We start from the raw sequence: 12,928 nt of genomic DNA on the forward strand, positions 1-12,928 counted from the left end.
TATTTATGGGGTTGAAAATGTAGAGTTAGCAAAGGAAGTATTTTAATTAAAACAACATTTTTCCTTATATGCTCAGAATAAAAATAGGGGAATTCTTTTAAAGACTTACTATTTTTTCAATATAACTCCTTAGTTTTTAGGCACATTGAAAGAGGTTTGGGGTTTTTTTTCCCCAGTTTTTTAAATCTACTAATTTTAGAATGATCAGAAATTAAAACTCAGTAGGTCTTCTGATTTTCTTTCTTTCACCTAAATTTATGCGACTCTTTAAGTTTAGCTATTGTTGTTTTTTGTGTGTTTGTTTTTTCCATTGTATGGTTTAGGTATCCTGGAGATAACTTCAGTGGAAATCGGAGTTGTTGCCGTCAAAGCCATTAACAGCAACTATTATTTAGCCATGAACAAGAAGGGGAAACTCTATGGCTCAGTAAGTATTCTGCTTTAATTTTCCAAGTCCGCTGTAGTAAATCATTACCAGAGTTTTGGAATGTTGCCCTCAGACATTGAAGAGCTTTGTTATCATTCTATTGCTAGTAAATAGAGCCACAGTGGGCTGGTCACCAGAGTTTCAAGGGCTGGCAAAGCGGCTCTTGCAACTCTGTAATTTCCTCTGTTGTTCACCCATCAGTCTACCACACAAGCTGTTACTGGCATTCGTCAGTCTATGCTCTGAACTGTTAAAGGGTCAGACTCTCACGGAAGCATCTGGTCAGATTGGCACGGGTGCTGCAGACAACTTGGAGAAGAATCATTGAAAACAAAGATCTTAAATTAAGGAGGAAATCATATACTGTGTTTTAGAGCTGGTATTTTGTATTCTTTTAAAATATGAGATGGGGAGACAGATTAAGAAATTTACCATTTGTGTGCCGTTCAATCAACTCCATATTTTTATTTATGTGGGCGACAATCATTAATTCAATGATGGAGCTGGAATCCAGCCAATGCTTTGAGTACATATATCTCTGGTGTTTCATAGCAAGTTGTAAGGACTATCACTTCAAAATGTGTAAATAACCTTATTTTATTGGTTAGCATAAGGATGATGGTAGTGGCTGCGTAGAGCCAGCAGGTCCCAAACTTCAGTATGCATCACAATCACCGGGAAGATTAAATCACATTTCTAGATTTTTTGATACACTAAAGCTGTGGTAAGTTCTAGGAATTTGCATTTCTTTTTCTTTTCTTTCTTTCTTTTCTTTCCTTCCTTCCTTCCTTCCTTTCTTTTGAGAGAGAGAGAAAGAGAGACAGAGAGAGCACAAGCAGACAAGCAGAGGACGGGAAAAGGAAGAGGGATAGAGAGAGAATCTCAAGCAGATTCCACTCCCAGTGCAGAGCCTGATGCAGGGCTCACTCCCACAAACCGTGAGATCATGACCTAGCTGAAATCAAGAGTCAGACACTTAACCGACTGAACCACCCAGGCACCTCAAGAAATGGATAATTCTTAAATGAACAGTGTCATCAAAATATTTACTACTTCTCTCATTTCCCCACTTTTTTCTTCTGTCCCAACACAGCTCATGTACTGTGCCTATGATGCTTCTTGAACTCTGACATGTGTGAATTATCTTGTCCCATCTCTGTATCTAAAGTAGACGCCCACTTTCTAGCATAGCACCCCCTTTTACTTATCTGCAATAGGATTCATCAGAAAAATCTCTCATTACTGTGTTTAGTGTTTACTATCTTCCCCCAATTTATTGTAAACTTCAATTGGGCAGGGTCTGCCTTGTCTTGCACCATACCCTCAGCACGCAGTCCATCCAGAGCACAAAGTCATAAATGCATAAACCTAACCACCTCTCCTAGCAGCTCATCCCATCGTAGGCTGTCCCTCCACTTTCAGCCCATTTCAGAAAGAAGTCCATTTTCTAACCACAGTGCACTGGGTTTGCAATTTTGCATTACCACCAGGAAGAGTAAAATATGATGGCTTCAAATTAAATGAAAAATCTACTCAAACTGAATGTCCCTCTCAGGGTGGACTAGGACTAGGAATTTTGCACTGAAGGGTATGCCATCAAAATTCATGAGGACATACCTAATATAATTCTGTATATCAGTGGCAATGCTTATAAATACCTGTCATCTTTTTTCAGGTGATCTCCATTGATGCCAGAAACCTTCTTGAAAATATTAGGCCAACACTCAGAGTGATTAACTAAACCAGCTCTTTATTCTATTCTGTATTGAATATTTTCCTCTGTTCCTTTTGTGAAATGTACGTCTCTCTTATATTTTCATTATTCCTTCTCTGAATAATGCATCTATGGTATTCTTGGTTTCCACATGACTGACAGAATTAGGTTAACTAGAAAATGGTGTTTAAATAAAACAGGCTCTCATCCAGCCTGATTTAAGGACCAAAGAAATTTATGAGGCATCCTGAGGAAGTTTAAAACCTTTCTCTAAACTACCAAAACCCTACTTTTGAGATCTTGCTCTAGCCTATAGACTTTTTTTTTTTAACTTTAATACTGATGATTCGCCTAAATGCTGTAAACACATAGATTCCTAGGTCCCTCCTCCAGAGATTCTGATGTATTTGAGCTAAAGTGTAAATATCAAAAAACACTTGAGATTAGGAGTCTGCCACAGGTATACCTCACTTTAAGAGACATTGCTCTATAAATTTACATTGGGGAGACAAAATAACTACACATCCACTGCTCTTTTCTATATACAGCTCTGTTGCGAATATGAAGTCATCTCAGGGCACCTGGGTGGTTCAGTCAGCTAAGTGCACCCAACTCTTGATTTCGGCTCAGGTCATGATTTCGCGGCTTCATGGGTTTGAGCCCCACGTTGGGCTCTGCGATGATGGCATGAAGCCTGCTTCGGATTCTCTGTCTCTCCATCTCTCTCTGCCCCTCCCCGACTTGCACTGTCTCTGTCTCTCTCAAAAGGAATAAATAAACTTTAAAAAATAAAAATAAAAAAATAAAGTCATCCCAAAAACCTCAGCCCTCCCACAGTCTCTAAACTGCACCCCCTTTATTAGAATGAATATAACTATGTTAAAAAATCATCTCTGCTTTGAAAGTCACATAGCTTTAGACAAACTAAGATGAATAAATGGGAAAAAAAACATAGGAAGGCCTTAAATTCCTTTCTAATGCAGAATTTTTGTCACATTAAAATATTTACCTTAAATAATTTACCGATTTTCCTCTTACTTTCAACCAAATGAACCATTTGAATGTTACACTTCAATATCACGTTATAGAAGAGAAGCACATTGGATAAATAAATTCCAGGAAACAAAGCTTAAACTAGAAACATGAACATAATATATACCTGTTTGTGATGGTTCTGATAATGTTCAAAATTAGGATCTAGTTCACAGAAACCTGAATATTTAAACATACACACGTTCAGGAGTTGAGAATTTAGTAACTTTTTTTTTTAATCCCGAGGTGAGAAAAACTGTTTGAACTGCCCAGTAGAGGCCAGCGAAAGATGCCTATAATACCCTTGGCTTGGATTGGAAAAGGTAGAACCAGAAGAGCAAAAGCTCCAATTCTTGAGCTTCTTACCTGCTTTAGTGTGGGTGTAAGGGAAGAGGGACATTTCCAAAGCCAGAGTTTTGAGATTAGTGAGGTACCTCCTCTACATCAGTAACTCCAGAGTGAGACACTGGATCTATGGAATGAAGGAAAATCAATTCTTGTCCCAAAGACCCCTTAAAAACACATGGTCACCTGTAACAAAGCCAAAGGACTGTGACAACTGAGTGGAATTTCTGAGGGTCAAAGTCTCAGGTTTATACACTATACACAGTGATCAGTCACCATGTTTGTAATTTCTTTGATATGGTAATTCACAAAGCAAGGCATTTCATGTCCTAATTTTCAATCATTCCTAGAGCTCAGAGTAAAATCTGTTAAAATTCCAGGTTATGGAGAAATCTAGTATTGTCAAGAAAGGAAGGCATCCCTCCACCCCTCCCTGGCCTCTTGATTATCTAGAACTATTATGATTTTCCTATAAGATCTGTTTTCTTACCAACGTGGATGTATTTATTATGGATTTACAGGCAAAGTCTGCGAACTTGAGAAACACAGGTTTTTCTGTAATTCTATTTTTCCGATGAGACCCCATGGTCCTTACTCTGAAAACAGGACTGTAACACTATTGTTTGTCATTGGCTCTTCACAAATACCACCAGTAGAATCTTTGCTCTCCACAATCATTCTAGGCACTTAAACCATGTCATATTCAAAACACACTAGCTTTTTAAAGGGACCCTAATATGTTTACGATGGTCAATTGAAATGAATCATGAGCCTTCAAACACAGAATCTGCTTTGTGGTTGAGTTTTACTCTTCTGTTGTTGATAATGTGCCTTAGTGCACAACTTAGGTACAAATGGTAACAGCAAAGAAAGCTCTTGAACTGGAGTTCTCCGGATGGTTTGTGTCAAATGGAATGAAGTATCATCATCACAGAAATAAAAGATTCTATTTTTCACTTGCAGAAAGAATTTAACAATGACTGTAAGCTGAAGGAGAGGATAGAGGAAAACGGATACAATACGTATGCATCCTTTAACTGGCAGCACAATGGGAGGCAAATGTATGTGGCACTGAATGGAAAAGGAGCTCCCAGGAGAGGACAGAAAACACGAAGGAAAAACACCTCAGCTCATTTTCTTCCAATGGTGGTCCACTCATAGAGGAAGGAATGTTTGTGGACACAGCAGAACTAGAGGCCCTTTCGCCAGGACTAGTCGGTATTCTTCATGAAGACGGTAGCTCAAAAGGCAAAGACACATTGCAGATGTCTGCCTGCTTGCAAGAAAGGAAGTCTTTGAAGGTTTTGTACTCACTGCTGACATATGATGTTCTTTTAATTAGTTCTGTGTCATGCCTTATAATCGAGATAATAGGCAGATTAAATGGGATGGAAGTTATTCCTAAGTGAACAACACTGTGGCTGGGTTTTTGGTTACGTTTTTGTTTATGTTCTTGTTTTTGAACCTCTGAGATAGAACTTAAAGGACATGGAACAATCTGTTGAATGATCTTCGGGAAAGTTATTTATGGAATACGAACTCGTATCAAAAACTTTCATTGCTCATTCAAGCCTAGTGATTCAATGAGCAGTAGGACATGCAAGCATTTACTGGAAAGCACTTGGGTCATATCATATGCACAACCAAAGGAGCTTTGGGCGTGGCATCACGGAAGAATTGGATAAGATTTAAAAATGTAAACATGTTAGCGTAAAACTGTTCTAACAAAACAAATAGTATGGTATGCTTGTGCATTCTGCCTTCATCCCTTTCTATTTCTTTCTAAGTTATTTATTTAATAGGATGTTAAATATCTTTTGGGGTTTTAAAGAGTATCCACAGCAGCTGCCCTCTGATATACCTTTTCTTTTTCTTCAGCACACCCCATGCATGTTCATGACAAAGTGTTTTTAAAACTTGGCAAACACTTAAGACTAGGAGAGGAGCTAGGGAAGGAGGGTGAGAGCCCCGTGTAGTATCAGTTAACTTAATATCACTTCTGCAACAAGAAGAATCAACAGTAAATATGACAGTGCTGGGGCATGGCTTGATGAGACATATCTGCCATCATTTAGAAAGAGCTATCACTCCTAAGGCTTCCTTTCATAAAAAATAGACCAGAACGCCAAATTCTTTTCTCTCAGTATATCAATGGGTCTCCAATACAAAAAGAAGGAAAATTGTGAAGTAAATTTTAGTAGCCTAGCCTCATTATTTGCTAATGATTTTTTGCCATGTCTCACAGTAGTAAGTGATGAAGAGGCTGTCTGCATATATAAGAACCCTGTGTAAGTCCCACATAGCACATCTCCCCCAAAGGAATTTGAAGTGCAACCCTTCCAGGGGCTTAAACTGAGCAAATATATCCTGGTATATGTCTAATCACATACGGAAACCTGTTCCAGCTGTATGGCCTAGTCATTACAAAACCAAATAAAACTTACTTTCTGTAAATTTAAAGAGCTTTGGAAGATTCCATAATGTAACCATATCAAAATTCATTTTGTTAGAGCAGGCATAGAAAACAATACATAGGAATATACCAGTCATCGTCACATTGTATTCCACTAAATAAACACATAAGCCTTATTTGCAGTGTCTGTAGTGATTTTAAAAGAAAAGTGTAGAAAAATACTATTTGTTTTAAATACTTTAAATCATAACTATAAGATTATATTGATGCTGCGGTTTTATCTTCATATTTCTTGTTTTGAAAAGGTCTGTTTATTTTTATTGTTCAGACACAGTATTTTGGTACAAGGGAAAGACTCACTAAATGTCTTTTTACTAAAGTTTAACCTCTAGAAAGGCTGGTGTTTTGTGATCCTCTCTTATAACTTCATTGTGTCGATACTTAACCAGCACGTCCAGTTAATCTGTTACTTAAGAATTAGTTTTATGAAGACATTTTCCCATGAAGTTATTCCATTACAGGTCTTTATTTTTTTCATTCCTTAAAAAAGTTGGAATTTCAAAAGATATGCATTTGAGGCAGAGTGTTTTGGCTTATGGCTAAAGTTGCATTTCATAGCATTTGGCTTCCAACTTGCTTCTTGACAAATCAGATTCTAAAAATGTTTAATTTTTGTGGTTGGAATCTGTATGTGAAAATATAATTGGTAACTGAGTCTGAGAGTTGTAATGTAATGTATTGCTATCAGAACTAGATTATCTTTGTTCTTTTATTTTAAAATAATAATTGCACCTGACACATGAACACGGACCACCCAAAACCAAAATTAAACGTTTGGTAAGACAAATACAGTATTAGATGACTACACTAACAGCAAACAGGGCACAAACTGGATTCGTATTTCACATAGCCATTTAGATTACCAAGGAGACTATGTGTAAACAGGCATCACTATTGCACTCGAAACACTAAAACAGCTTCTAGCAAAATGTATCAAAGCTTGCAGAAGCCAAAAATAGAAAACATATCCCTCACCTCCCCCCCAACACACACACACACACACACACACACACACACACACACAGAGATAAGAACAGAAACAGTATGGTAAGGAGTAAGGAGATTCTCCTGCATTTAAAAATGGCATCTTTGCTTGATAATTGAGACAGAATTCTGGTCCCCTCTGCAGCTGGATTGTGCTACTGAAGAAAAAAGCAGTTCCAGTCTGGAATATTATATGTTAAAAAGAAATCATCATCATTTGGGGAGCTCAGCCTCTGTGGGAAGTGTGGCCCCTGGCCATGATGTCAAAGTGTGTCAGCCACAAATGTATGTCCCCATCTGAGTGTTGGTTCGGAGAAGACTCCTCATAAAGATATAGAAGCCCTTCCTCCTCCTACCTCCCAAAAGGCTGAACAGTGTATAGTATGTTACATTTAAGTAAATCAATAAAAATGCTGGGAAAAGAAAACAGAAATATTGTCCTTGTTTGTTTTATTAGCCTACACCTAACTATACCTGGGAATAGAAAGAGAGGCTCTAGTGTTCTATGCATGGCAGGATGTGGTTAAATGCCCCACAGTCCCAAACAACAACAAAAGAAAAACATCACTCAAACATTTGTAAGTTTTCTTTAATGTTTTACATGTGTGAGTCAGCTATCCTTACTCTAATAACAACCAAATGCTTTGGATTTTTCCTAAGTATTCAGGTCCACCTAATTTACACAGTGGATAAAGAAGGATGAATTGAAAACAAGGATGGCTTGTGAAACAATGAAAGACTTTTGGAGGAAAGCCAGGAGGCTGCAAAATCTGATTTCAAGGGGAGAGAATAGGCCAATGAATTTGATTTGAGAAGTAGAGACAGAAAAGCATATAATTATGCAAGGTGTGTCCAGGACCCAAGAAAAGTTATGGACACTATCTAAATTGGTCAGCATGAATACTGCACAGTTCCAATAATTTGGACATTGTTCATTCAGGATTTATGATTATTCAGCAAAAATAAAATTTACCCTTTCCTTATCAGTGAAGGCATTAGCTGTTCCAAACTTTGCTTAAAAAAGTTAACTGTAGGAAACCATGAAATACTCACAATACCTCGTGCATTAGAAGTAACCCATTTACATGCAGACAAATACCACGTTGAATAAGAACTCTTGTCTATTTCCCTTGACAGAACTTTTCCAACTTAAAGCAGTAAGGAAAAAAGAGGAGTATTTTGGAAGCGTACTGGAAAGAAAAGGACAAGTCTGAGTTCCACTGGAACTGGGATATGAGGCAACTAAGCTCTGCCTCCTCACAGGCACTCATTTCCTCTTACCTCAGACTGGCTTTTTTTGCTGGGCTACTTACTGCTTGTCACCGATTTCCATCCTTCCAACTCTGAAACCGCAAATCTCTTTTTCTCAAGATCTCCAAGTGCAAATATACTAGGTGTGACTGTTACTGGCCGGGTGTGGAGAGCATCACAACCTCTAGAGCAAACAGTCTGGCATGGGGACTGGCCAAGTGTCAAGCACATGACCACAGAGCTGCAAGGTGCAGCTTCTGCCCACAACTGGAAGTAATGAAGAACAGTGTACCAAGGAAAGGGCAGAGTGCTGGACAGGTGCAAAACCCAAAACGGTTCTTAGTTATATCAGTGAGACCACTGACCTAATCATGTATCTCTTTTTAAAACATAGATCTTTTAATCTTGTATTTTTCACTAATTCTAATTAGCCTTCACCTAATTTGTTCAAATCAGAGACATCTCAAGATTGTTTTTCTTTTATGCATCTTTTATAATGGAAAGATTGTATTTGTTTTGCTTTGTTCTAAAGCCAAGAGAAGGACCCTGAATGTAGCCAGGATCACTGTAATTCTGTAAACTTTATGGAATAATAACAGATGAACGAAAGTTTTCACTAAGTCAAAAGGTAATACGTCTACTCAATACCAGCCTCTATCATAATAACAAGAAAAGTTATTTAACTCAAGAGTATATCCCAGTATTTTCAAGTCTATCAACATGTAGAAAAAATTTGCAACTCAAATGCCATTCGTTATTTAAAATATGGAATAAAAAGGAGAGAAAAATAAAAAACAAACCTGCTTTATATCTTTTATTACGTCTTTTATACATTCACTATGAGCCAAAAGAAAACCTTATAACATGCATTTCTCTCTTTTGCTGATTAGAATAAAACACAGAATGTCCTTGCAAGGGGCTAATCTACTGAAAAACACCTTTACAAACACTATGTATTCATTAAAATGGAATAATCACGATCAAACTAATGAGATCAAAGGAATGGTCTCATTCCTAAGTGGCTATTAATGAATATTCCCATGTGGCTGCTCTGTGATAGCAGCTAAGGGCAACAATTCCATACTCAAAGAGAAAAGCCATATGTCAACCATATATGCATGTGGCACGTATTATCTTACACGTTTTTATTATCCCCCATAAAAGAGCCTATATTCATTTTTTTAATACAGGCCATTGCATCCTCTAGAGATGAGCACAGGCAAATGAAGAATCAAAACATCCCATGTTCCTCATTACAACTGTAAATTGAACATATGCCTTCGTACAACTTAGGCAGTGACCCCAGCTACAGAGTAACCAACTACAGTCAGGTCTTAACCCTCCTAAGGGTTTGTTTTTAATTACCTTATATACATCCTAAATGACTAAATAATCTTACAATTTTCTAAATTAGTTATCATTTCTGTGCTCAATTTAAGCTGCTGACAATGCAAAGATTCCTAGGTCTTTCAAGGAGCAGTAAATTAAAATCAGTGTTTCATAGGTATTATTTAAAAACAACAACAACAACAAATACTGCCCTTTATGGTTACAGCAGACATTCAGGTGAGAGGTCACTTATCAATTCAACATTAAAAATGTTTTAACATCTGCTATTTAAACACCAGACTTTTCAATATCCATTTTTTTCAGTGACATGATCAATATATTCAGACACTAATAGTATTTCAGCCAATATCTGTAAAACTGATATAAGAAAAAAATCTGTATTTAGGGAGCTTTGCAACTAACAAAACACTGAAAAATGGTATTGCAAATAAGCAAAGATGCAAATAATATCTTATTTACTTTCCTAATAAATTGATATTAAATGTAAAATGCATTGTATCCTCATGCAGGAAACAAATAAAATTTAATAATATTTAATAATATTTTTTAAGTCCGATTACATAATGTTCCTTCTCATCCTACCCCAGGGAAGTTTTGCATTCCATCCTCTAAAATCTCCTAAGAAACACTCAAATCCCCACATTTCAACTGCAACATTTTCTCTCTTTCCTCATTTTTAACTCCAGGTGATATCAAATAGCTATGTGAAATCGACTTCCTTATTAGACTCACAAGAAAAGACAGACTTTATACCCACACCTACCTTCAGCTGCTTCAAACAAGTAAAGACTCCACAATAATAATGTTAGTAGAGATTGTTGGAGGCCTCTAATATTGAGTGCTTGGAATTGTTACATTCTCCTTTCTGGTCATTATTATTCCTATTTCTCTCCATGGTTATAAATATTCCCTAGTGATAAAAATTAGCGGTTCCTAATCATTTAAATTACTCATCTCTACTTTTAAGAATAAAAGAAAAACAATTTAAACATAGGACCTACTAGGGGCTGTAGTCCTAACTGCCAGTATTTTAGGATATAGTCCTATTAAATAAATGGGTGGTGGGTACTAAGGAGGGCACCTGTGTTGAGCACTGGGTGTTATAGGTAAGTCATGAATCACTAAAACTAGAGTGGACCTCTAATCTAGCATGACTTGTGTCCTGATAAAAACAGGAAACTTGGACACAGACATGCACTCAGGGAGAACACCATACAAACGCAAAGACAGGGACTGGGTGATGAGTCTATAAGCCAGGCAACACCAACAATTGCCAGCAAACCACCAAAAGCTCTTCACTCTCACAGGCCTTAGAAGGAACCAACCTTCCCAATACCTTGATTTCAGACTTCTAGCATTCAGCCAAGTGAGACAATGAAATTCTGTTGTTTAATCCACCAATTCATAATACTTTGTTACGGTAGCTCTAGGAAACTAATACAGAGTCCATAACTTAAGACCCACAGAAATCAGTTAGGAGGATGTTTGACACATTGGGAATCATAATGCTTTCATGTCAGTACATAGAATTGTTTGACATCAACCGTCATATCAAACAACCTGTAACACACTCCTAAGCCTTGTCCCTGAGAAGTCCAATGTACAGTTTTGCTCAATAAATCTATACTTATGCCATAGATTTTTGGAGTGTCCCCACAATCATGTTATACTTTCCCCACAAATTTTGTGGTTTCTTAATGACCCCAAATATGATAGATTCAAAAACCTACACTTGACCCAAATCTCAAAATGGTAGTTAGATGAATTTGATGTAACCAGAAAATTTAGTGGGAAACAGACATACTTTGGGGAGTTCTATTTTTTTTTAAATCTTGACCTTCCTTGTTTACTAGAGGAACAACAAAAAACAATCAAATTAGTACGTACAAGTATAAATCTACATATGGTAGCCTCCACTAATTTCTGACAATTTTATGAATTAGCATCTCCATTATTTTATGCAAAATATTTACAATAGACTACAACGAAGACGTGACGATAACATAATGGAATTGGCTAATATATTAAAATGTATACGTCTAACAAATATTGCACACTTCAGAGAACATTAGGAGACCATATTTATAATATTCTTCATCCTAGAAATCAAATGTTCTCAGCTCCTACCTCCTTTTCAAAGCACTGATTTGATGCCGGGGACTTTCTGTTCCATCCCATCCATAGTAGTTCATACCAAAGATGGGCACCTGTGCTTACACTCATTTACAATCCTAGCTTTTATCTTTTTAGTCTTAATTTCCCCAGTAGAATTACACAATTAGCTTTTGAGTCCGAATACATTACTGAACTTGTTTCTATGATCCTACTGTTGTGCAACCATAAGATGGATGGCTAATAAGGGCCATCTTCAAAAACTTTAGTAAATCCATCCAGAACCAAAAATGTATAAAACAATGAAATGCTTGTGTTATGTACTCAAAAACTACAAGGATCTTCTGTAAATATAGTCGCATTTGCCAAACCGTTTCTCCTAATTTGTTTATTCCTCCTCCTTTGATCATTTCCCATCTGAACTTCCATCTTCTTTTGTACAACTGGTAATCAAATAAGCAAGAAGCTAGCAGGCCCTCAACAAAACAGACATCTGCTAGGCAAATAAAATAACTCCAGGATAATCCAATGCTGAGTCAGTGCTGCATTTAACCACAAGAAAACTCAACATTCAAAATATCACAGGTTGGTTCCGGGACACAACATAATACCATCACCAGAAGGTTTGTCCAAGATTTGTCTCCTATATCAAATGCAGTAAATTAGCTGAAAGGTTGAGCTCTGTCATTCGGCTCTTCCCCCTAATTCTATGAAGGATAAGACTGAGGTTCATTTTCCTTACCAGAGCTCCATGCTAGGTAATGAATGCAGGTCTCCTGATGCCAAAATCACTCTTCCTTCCATTAGATGAGAACTTTGCCAAACAAATAAATAAATAGAGAACCACACCATTTACAGTCCAAGGTTGTTGTTTTTTTTCAATGTACGTCTAAGGATAATGAAGGTGTTTCCTTTAGTGACACATCTCCTCTTATGGATGCTTTTTTGAGAGGAATAGTATATATACTTTGAATCAGAGAGATAGAATTTTTTTTAATGTTTATTTATTTTTGAGAGAGAGAGAGCGCATGCGCAAGTGAGCAAGCCTGAGTGGGGAAGGGACAGAGAGAGAGGGAGACACAGAATCTGAAGCAAGCTCCAGGCTCTGAGCTGTCAGCACAGAACCCGACGTGGGACTTGAACTCACGGATCGCAAGGTCATGACCTGAGCCAAAATCAGATGCTTAACTGACTGAGCCACCCAGGTGCTCCAGAGATACAATTTTTAATCTTAGCTCTG

General features: G+C 37.2%; 1 protein-coding gene across 1 annotated transcript in view; it reads left to right on the forward strand.

Moving 5' to 3' along the window:
* The window catches only part of FGF10 (fibroblast growth factor 10), an 84,117-nt gene extending 76,713 nt beyond the window's left edge, over positions 1–7,404 (forward strand). The window contains exons 2-3 of the mRNA XM_043598876.1: positions 324–427; positions 4,482–7,404. Coding sequence (XP_043454811.1) covers positions 324–427; positions 4,482–4,679 — 302 coding nt within the window. The 3' untranslated portion in view covers positions 4,680–7,404. The remainder of the gene's footprint in view (positions 1–323; positions 428–4,481) is intronic.
* The last annotated feature ends 5,524 nt before the right edge of the window (positions 7,405–12,928 follow it).

This window comes from Prionailurus bengalensis, chromosome A1 (genome assembly GCF_016509475.1).
Source record: "Prionailurus bengalensis isolate Pbe53 chromosome A1, Fcat_Pben_1.1_paternal_pri, whole genome shotgun sequence".
In the NCBI taxonomy this organism is placed as follows: Eukaryota; Metazoa; Chordata; class Mammalia; order Carnivora; family Felidae; genus Prionailurus; species Prionailurus bengalensis.